At 32.0% G+C, this 9,580-nt stretch overlaps 1 protein-coding gene across 4 annotated transcripts in view; it reads left to right on the top strand.

Moving 5' to 3' along the window:
- The first annotated feature begins 410 nt into the window (after window positions 1–410).
- The window catches only part of LOC149084857 (tubulin epsilon chain-like), a 67,830-nt gene continuing 58,660 nt past the window's right edge, over window positions 411–9,580 (top strand). For 3 of the 4 annotated variants that reach the window (XM_089232582.1, XM_089232584.1, XM_089232585.1), the window contains exons 1-4: window positions 417–727; window positions 1,280–1,356; window positions 2,823–2,899; window positions 5,814–5,897. In XM_089232582.1, the coding sequence (XP_089088708.1) occupies window positions 1,329–1,356; window positions 2,823–2,899; window positions 5,814–5,897 (189 nt within the window). In that variant the 5' untranslated portion in view covers window positions 417–727; window positions 1,280–1,328. Of the gene's footprint in view, window positions 728–1,279; window positions 1,357–2,822; window positions 2,900–5,813; window positions 5,898–9,580 lie in introns of all 4 variants that reach the window. The other variant, XM_089232583.1, reaches the window with a different exon arrangement.

Here is a 9,580-nt window from a genome sequence, read left to right as displayed (position 1 = left end):
CACTATGACCACTCGACCATCAACCACAGCGGCTGATGACAGTCCACGAAGCTAAAAAACAGGTGGGTACTATACATCGAGGAGAAATAAACTTTATTTCTCCTCTAAGGTACTATATTTTGAAATTTTATAATAAAACACACTTATTCCAACTAAATATTGAAAAATAATATAATTTACTCAATTTCCGATTTCGTAAATTGAAAACCGGGACAAACAAGCGCCCCGAAAACACTTTTCGAGACAGTACAAAAACCGTTACAGTAGAGGAGAAATAAAGCTAAATAAATAATAACCTTTATTTCTTCTCGATGGTTACAGTATGCCACCCCAGTGATGTCCCGTAAAATACGAATCATATGGTTACAATATATCTCAGAATCGTATGAAATCGGTCCAGGCCGTCTCTGGTTCTAATTGCCGACAACATGAAAAATTGTTTATATGTTGCAACCTACAGACACTGATCGTTTCTTTCAAATGGTTTAAAAAATCCGTTTAACACAAATTCACGAAAAATAGAATTTAAATTCACTTACAAAAATATTAAAGATTACAGGACTTACTGAATACCCTGTACCATGTTTTTTCTTGGAAATCAAATAGTAGAGAAAGCCCCACCCAACATGATTTCATTTGCCAATTTATTTTCTTAACCTCCCCAACAATTCTCTTATAGTTTATTGGGAGTCTATTTGTGAACATTGTGATGACTTCATTAAATTAGGTGAACGTAATTCATATTAGTAATTACTGTGTTTCTTTCATATAATACTTGTCTTGATGTTTTTCAAGTTATATATCATTCAACTTCTATTACTAAATATTCAATCACAAGTTGTTACTGATCAAAAGATTTTTTTTTCAATTTGAAACGTCTTTTTCATGAAGTGCATAGGTAGGAAATTAAGTTATTGGCGACCAGTGTATAAGAAAATAGAGTATATTTATTTCATCCAGTAAACATGTTCATGAAGTATATTGGTGTATAGTTTTTTTTCATTGAATGCAGGTGATGAAGAATAGCTATATTATAAAAAAAAGGGAAATCCTGCCAAAAGGGATGAATTAAAGCTATTCCATAATTAGTAAATTATTTATAGTTTTCCATAAAAGATGATGTACAGGAAAGTATATCGAGATACTACTTCATAAAGATTTTTAAACAATTAACGAAGTTGTGTTACCATAGTATTTGATGTAAAGGCTGGACTAGATATAATTTTGTAATGCATAATTTATATATCTGATGTTTTTTTTACATGCATCCCAATGCAAGCCAGCATGGAACTATCAGCAAGCTAATCTGAATATTTTCTTTTAATTCCATGATGACTCAATCTATTGTAATTCAAGGTGAGCTTCAAATCCTGAACAACCTCTTTTGAAATTTTTATCATTGTTGGAAAAATTACAGCTTACTCTTGTTAAAGTAGCTACCTTTTGACTTTTGTTCCTTTAGAATGAAAATTTCATTATTTTAAGACCTCTTCCAGGCCGGATTGCTACCTGACATTTTGTCAAAAAATACTGTCATGCTCTGAGAAGCATTACCCTTCCCTGGGCACAATTAATTGAATAATTATTACAGTTAATTTGCTAAAGTTACATGCAATGATGATCAGTAAATTTCAATATTTTAAAATTCTGTTTTCTCGAAAATTCCATTTTAAAATGCAGCCCGACCCGCAGTCTCGTCCTTGATGGCAGCATTATGACAAACATTACACAGAAACAAACTTCACGCTATGTTAACAACACGTACACGCATATTCCAACAAGTACCAATTCGTTAGAAGTTCAGCAGAAGAATGTGGACGAGGTGCATGTGTGGTTTAGTAGTAATCTCATCCTTGTGTAACAACTAGAAGACTCCACCCTCCTGCCAAGAGACTAACTTGACAAACTAGCCTGTGTTGAAATGCTAGCGAGACCTTCTATGGTTTCCAGTAGCTGGGAGGTCCTTTGGATAAAAAATTATCCATACAAGGTAAAACTAAAAAAATATAAGGGATCACCCCAGGCGATAATGTTACACTATGTAACCCAGAATTTGTAAAACATGCAGGCAAAAGTTTTAAATGTAACTTCTGGGCTGCTTAGGTTAGAAGCAGTTAAAATAATTTGGGCTATAAAAGAAAATTAAAAATTCAGAAACATATTTTGATCATCAGTTCCATTAACCTTACTTCTTACATTACCCAGGGTATGCTGTGAATTTATTGTGGATTCACCAGTCCAGTACCACAGCTGTTTTTCATCGGTTTAGACCATAGTTTCCCAACCTTTTTTGTCCCATCGCCCCCTTCTTCAGAAATTGTTTTCTCCCAATGCAATCCAACCCATAGGATCCTATGTTGTACCCATAGCTTCTACCGCTCCCCTGGAACATTACATTACCCCCCAGGGGGCATTAATGCCCACGTTGGGAATTACTGGTTTAGATCCAGTCAGAAGCTGCACAGGAACCAACACATTAAAATAAATCATTCAGAAATTTTTTTGAAAAATATTTTTGCTATCAATTTGAAGAATAGTGACCACATCAAACATATGATTTTTCAAAAAGTATTAATAAATAGGCAACGTGTTGTTCCTTCATTTGTTTCATCATTGTAATATATATATTTTTTTGAATTTCAAAGCGCACTTTACACAATCTGCAACTTTTGGAAAATATTTTTTATTTCTATGAAGACCACCTTATGTCTTTATTAGTCATATTACCAAATTATATACCATACTACTAGCTAGATCGAACTGCAGAGAGCATAGATGTGATGTCAGTTTAATTATGATCACCTTGTATATTTTTATTAAAGTTGGACAATGTGGAAATCAGATTGGACACAGATTTTGGGACCTGGCATTGCAAGAACTAAGGACAGGTTCATCTAAAGTGAGTTTACAGTTTTTTTATTTCATCGTCATTCATGAAAAATGTTGTATCAAAATTCTCAATTTTTTTTGTGCCTCTAAAAGCTTTTTCACATGTGTTTCTGTGCTCTGTAAAAATGTCATATTGCATTTTTAGAGCCATCTATTGGTCAGGAACATATGACATTTTTACAGAACACAGTTATATATGTGAAGATTTTAATGACATAAAAAAAAGAAATTGAAAATTTTGACACATGGCATTTGCATTTTTGCATTTGTATCATTAGTTTATTTTTGTCATGGTATCAGTATTTAGTGAATTAAAAACCTAATATTATTTCTAAAACTCGGTAATATTCAGCATGTAAACTTAAATTTGCCAGTAAACTAGAATACAGTTTATGTATACGATATATAAATCATATTCCAAAAGTAAAGATATAATGGCTATAGTATTTATTCAGAACATTTTTGTTTGCCAAAATGTTTACTAATAATTGCTCACTGGTTCATGTGCATTATATTTTGATATAATTACAACCATTGTCCCAACTTTTAATAGATCTGGGTAATAGTCTCTTTATCTCAGTATCATCTGAGTGTAATCTGTCCCCTGCTACTGGAACCATGTTGTATTTTCATTTTTTATCATGTCGTCGTTATAGATATGTCCCAACAAGATGTTTCTTCTGGTGGAGAAACAAATGGACATCATTGGGTGCAAGGTCAAAGCCGTATGCTGGATGGTTGAAAACTGACCACTTGAATCTGTTGAGTACATTGGTGAAATTTGTTGTGTGAGCCCAAGTGTTGCCGTGAAGCAGGGGAACACTAATTGTCAACTTCCCTTCCATTTGTTTTGAATAGCATGCCGAAGGCATTTCAAAGTTTGGCAATATTCAGCAGCATTGATTGTAATATTAGGATGTATGAAATCAATTAGAAGAAACAAGAAAGCCTTTTGTGTCTCAGAAATGTTCCAGAAATTATTATTTTTGTACTGGGATTATACTGGATATCGTAAATTGGGATTTTGAATTTCTTAACATTTGGGGAATACGTATGGTGCATTGCTGATGATTATTAATTGGATTACATAATGAACACCAGTCCTACTTGCAGAGAATTGACAGCACCATTTCTGTATATTTTTCTGAATCACTTCCCATAGATGGAAAGAATTTCTTTGCGAATATCCTCTGGATATATTTAACAAAAAGTATGGCAGCATACACTTCACAACTGGCGGGATTCTGAATCGTTGCCTTCATTTGCTGTTTAAACCAGACTCAACATAGAAATGACAAAAGAATAGAGAGAAAAGCTAAGAGATCATGGTTAGAGTCAGCATCACCAATACAGTCTATCCCGCCTATGTTTTTCGAAAATCGCAACTAAAAACGTTATAAGTGAGAAATGTCTATATAAGAATTATAAGACATAGTTTTTCACTGACCATGACTATTTTACGTAGTGTTTTTTATTTATTAACAAACATTACAGTACATATAGAGATTTAATAGGAAGAAATTATGTATATATTTGTTATTCCAATAAATATTTACATGCATTATACAGGATGTAGTTTGTAGGGAAAGAGCAAGAAATATACAGTATATATGGGAAAAAAAGAAATTTTATACATTTTGATTGTTTAACGTGCTGGGAGGCAAGTTGAATTTTTTGCTGTTGTAACTCTAGAAGCGCAGGGTTATCATCTACAAATTTAAGAATTTTTATTTTTTCCTCTGCACTTAGAGCTTTTCTTTTTAACTTGCTCTGAGACATTTTGACTAGCAAAATCTAACGTTGTTACTGCTTCATTTCCCTAAATCTCAAAGGCCATGCAAGCATAGTATTGGCTGTTCTGTGAAGAATTAAATTCCAAGGAGTACAGTTGGGAAATCTGACTTTTCTTAACCAGAAAAGGCACCTTTAAATGCTACTTGATGCTGGCATCTAAAAATCTGTCAAGTTGTTTACGTCACTCTTTTGTGGCTTGATTTTGTATCAATAGATTTAGGGGTGGATAAGAAGACCCACCATTTTATTCCTTTGTTATACACAGATGTCGTCTAACACCACTATGAGAATAATATTTTGGAATTAATCTAGTGCTGCAAATTTGAATAAGACTGCAATGGAAAAAAAATTAATCCCTTCTGAGAACTTTTTCTAGTTCTTATCTGTTAGTCTCCCTATTCAGTGACATGACTTCGATCACCCAGTCATATGTGAACAGTGGTAAGAGTAGTTTATGCTCTACACACTATTGTTGGACAAAGTGAGAGAAGAAGAAAAATAATATATTCAAATTATTATTGTGCCTAAAACCCTTGAAAAAAAGAAAAAAATGTGCTCTTCAGTCAATTCTTTATGCCGAAAACATAACCGGCTTCCGAAGAGCCATAAAAAAGCCCCACCTCTATTTTTCACATAATAGTTAATCGCTGGCACACAAACAAACACAATTTTCGTTTCTTTACCTGTGAAAAAGGCAAAAAGTATGCTGTTTTCAAGGAAAGAAAAAACCTGATGCGAATTTTTCGAACATTGTAAGCAGGAATAGAAAAAAATTCAAACGTTGTATCCAGGAAAAATTAACATCAATATAGGAGAAAAAGTTAAATTCGCAAAAATTAGTCGTACTAAGCAGGATCGATTGTATATGCAATAAACATAACTTTTCTACTTATACGTCATGTATCTGTACTCTCGAAACTATTTTCCGAAATCTATTTTAAATTTAATTATTCCAATATAAAATGCATATTTAATGTAAAAGTTATTGGAAGCTGATGAAATGTTATAACCAACAAAAATGCTCAATTTCTAATGTTAAACTTTTATCTGTTATGTTTTTTTCTTCAAAAAATGATTATCATTTTAAAAATTAAAAATGTTTTCTGTCTCTTCTTTACTAATTGGTTTAGGATAATGATAATGATGCTTTCTTCAAAGAAACTGAGAACAAAACTGAAAGTAGTGTAAGAAATGCTCAAAGTTTGAAAGCAAGAGTAAGTTTGTGATAGATATTCTTGTAAAAAGCTTGGAAACATAATTTTATTAAATGCTATTTTACATTAAGCTAGATATCATTTTAATTTCAGATATATCTTTTATTAGTATTAAACATTAGTCATATTACTGATATTAGCTCATTACTCAGTATGAAAACTTTTCTTTGCTAAAGATGTTTAATAATTTTACTTTCTCATAATCGTCAGACACATTTATCAAAAACATAATAGTTTTGTTCAAGAAAATTTTATAGCAAAGATATGAGTACTACTATAACTTTTGAAAGATCACCTATCATGTACAAGGCACAATTGGGTGGCTTTTGTATAAAAGGAACCAAGTGCCATTAAATCAGAACTGAGAAAAAGCTATTTAAAGTTATCTTTGATTCAGTTATCTCTTCAGTTTGGTAGTTCGTTCAAGTGCACACAGATAGCATCACAGTCTATATGTCACTTAGTTCTATTAAGATGAAAAAATCTCACCTCTTTCAATAGTTCAGATGTCAGTATATCTCAAAAATGTTAAAAATTTTGCTCGGTTCTTTTTATATAAAAGCCGTCCAATTGAAGAGACTAAAATTGTCTAACAACAAATGGAAATACATTTTCTAGTAAACACAAGCTTCCAATGCATTTCTAGTAAACACAAGCTTTCAATGCATTTCTAGTGAACACAAGCTTCCAATGCATTTCTAGTGAACACAAACTCCCTATGCATTTCAAAGGGGTATACATGCTTTTTATGGGATTTGGGAGGGGGTATGAAACACGTCTCTAATTTCCAGGGGTACGCATGACTTCGCAAAATTTATTGAACTTTCCAAAATGGTCATAATTGTGCATAATAATCAGATTTATCACATAACATACAGTAGAGTCTCGATAATCTGAGGTAGATGAAACCAAGGCCATCTCAGATTATCAAAAACTCAAATTATCTGAAAAACAATAAAAAATACTTCAGTTTATTCTGGAGATTCTATTAAAAATGATCCATAACAAAAAGGCTAAACCTGTTAAAAACTCTTTTAAAGCACTCTCTTAAAAATGTTTACAGTATTAGTTCAGGTATTTTTCAACTACCCCTTGTTATAAGTCTCACTGAGAGAAATGACAAGCTTTGGCATATATGTTGGAGTTTCCAAATAACAAAGTTGCTTCATTTTATCAAAAAAAACACAGAAATAATTTTCAATATAGAATAAATCAACAAAAATCATGAGCATTTTTACCAAAATGCTCATGATTAATTAGTCACTAAAGTCACACACCCCATGACCGTTGCATTATTGCATTATATATATATATTATATGTGTTTGTGTAATTGCATTCCCCCCAACTCCCCTTCCTATTTTTACTTTTTTCATAATTTTTTGTTTTCACTCTCAAAAATCACTATATAGTGACTTTTTATTTTACATTGTATGGTAATTGAAATGTTATTGAATTAACTTCATTGTAACAACCAGTATGGGACCTTGGTGTCTCCATGGTGGTTTTCATTAACCCAATGTATTGTTATCATTCACCTAACATATTAATAAATTGAAATTGAAAAAAAAATAAACATTATAGCAGAAAGTTCCTTGTGCAGTGAGACCTTTAGTTATGGCAACCTCCTAATATCCGCCACTTTTAGCCATGTAATCAGAAAAATGGTTATGCAAATCATAAAAAAATTGTCCTCAAGATTTGTTCCCAATGGATTTTTTCTTTAAACTCTACGAAAATAATATTGGGTATAGTTCCTATACCTAGGTAAAAACAAACAAAAACTAGATGTATTAAGGGACAGATCCTGTCATTTGAAGAATGGAGTGGAGACATATGTTTATGGGGCAATTTTTACAGTAATCCAGGGTTGTTTGGTTTTAATCAAGTGTTTTTTTTCAAAAAATCAAATAAAAGTTGCCTAAATATCTTTTTTTTCCTTGAAAAATATCATATTGGTTCATTATTACCAAAATGTTTCATTTTTACCACATTTTATATCCTTGGGGTACATTCTGATGGTATATCTTTAAATGACATAAGATTTTATAAGTGGTTTTTTTCAAAAAGTCTCATAAAAGTGGCCAGAATATATATTTTTTTCATGTGAAGTATCTTAGTCATTTAAAGTTATATATAAAGCCAAAATTTCTCATTCTTACAACATTTTCTAACCTTTGGCTACATTCTGATGCTCTATCTTTAGCAAATTCATGAATAAGGATTGCATCACACATCTAAATGTTGTGGTGTATTATCTCACAGGGTTTCTTTTTCCCTTCACAAAGAAGCAGCTACTGTAGTGACACCATCATGCTAGGGGCAGATGGTCCTATAATCCAATAAAGACACCAGCTGTCCTTAAAGGTCAAAGACTAGTGTACTAGTTGTTACATTACCTCACATACATTTTCATTTTCTTTCCCATAAGAAGTAGCACATCTCTTACTGTATATTTCCCAGTCTTAATATTCAATAGTTTTTTTTATACTTTCACACACACACTGTTAAGCCCAGTTAATCAAGGTTCTACTGTATAGTAGTAACAGATTTATGAAAAATAATCAGCTACATACAAGGTGATTATAATTTAAGTTTTGATTCCAAAACTATACAATAAGTACTGATCAGAATGACTTGAAAATTTGCATGGATACTCCTGAAGCAATGGAAGTTTCTTTCACAAAAGAAAAAAGTGCAAAATGTGCAAGTAGATGATGCTGTACTTGGCCAGCAGTATAATCTATTTTGTGCAACCACAGCATCAGTGTGTGGATAGAACTTCTATCAAGATGCACATTGCAATACCAGCAAAGCAGCTGCTGAAGACCCATTTTAACAGGATGCACCTTAACCCTTGCAACTTCTGGCTGTGGGGGTACCTCAAAATGTTATAAACAGTGGTCAGATTGCAAACTTTGATGAATTGCAATCTCCAGCACATTCCCTATATGTTAGAAGTTCCTCAGGAATATTAACGGGATGGGGAAGGGCGTGCGTTTGGTTTAATAAAGCTGAATTGCAAGCACATCCACATTATGACCATGGCATACTCCGATTCTGTTGTTGAACAAGAATTTTTGTGCTTTCAACCTCATAGCCAGAACACGCGGTGGACAACATATTTAACATTTCTTAAGTAAGTTGTAGTTATTTGATCAATTACTTCGTTTTTTGTGATGTTTCCATGAATTATGAAATCGTGAAATGCTATAATTAAGGTATCATTCTGCCATGACTGTCGTTTCCATTCTGCGAGCAAATTTCCCACATGTTGGATGATGTCATTAATTTTAAATTTTTAAGTATTTTTTCCCCTTTATCAAATAAAATTGAATTTTTTCAGGAATATTCATGTCAATTTTCAAGTCATTCTGACAATCGTTCTTTTTTTACAGTGTTTTGATATCAGAACCTTAGTTATAATCACCCTGTATATCATAAATCATTGCTAATTAATCTGCATTATTTATGCTTCATTAAATACATTATATTCACCTAATTTTTATTACTTTTTGCAAAATAGCTTCCTAATTAAGTATACTGAAAGTAACTGGAGAAAAACCTTTATATATTATATGATTAATAATAACATTAAAAGAATTTTCAAAGACACAGTAATCCATTGAGTTAAGCAAAAAATAATTAAATTGCAAAAGTTGGTTTTTGTTAAAATGTAATAAAT

Source organism: Pholcus phalangioides, unplaced genomic scaffold (assembly GCF_987345545.1).
Source record: "Pholcus phalangioides strain wild (caught in Gottingen) unplaced genomic scaffold, Ppha-v1.0 ptg000007l_1, whole genome shotgun sequence".
Taxonomy (NCBI): domain Eukaryota; kingdom Metazoa; phylum Arthropoda; class Arachnida; order Araneae; family Pholcidae; genus Pholcus; species Pholcus phalangioides.
This window is presented reverse-complemented; position numbering and strand designations above follow the sequence as displayed.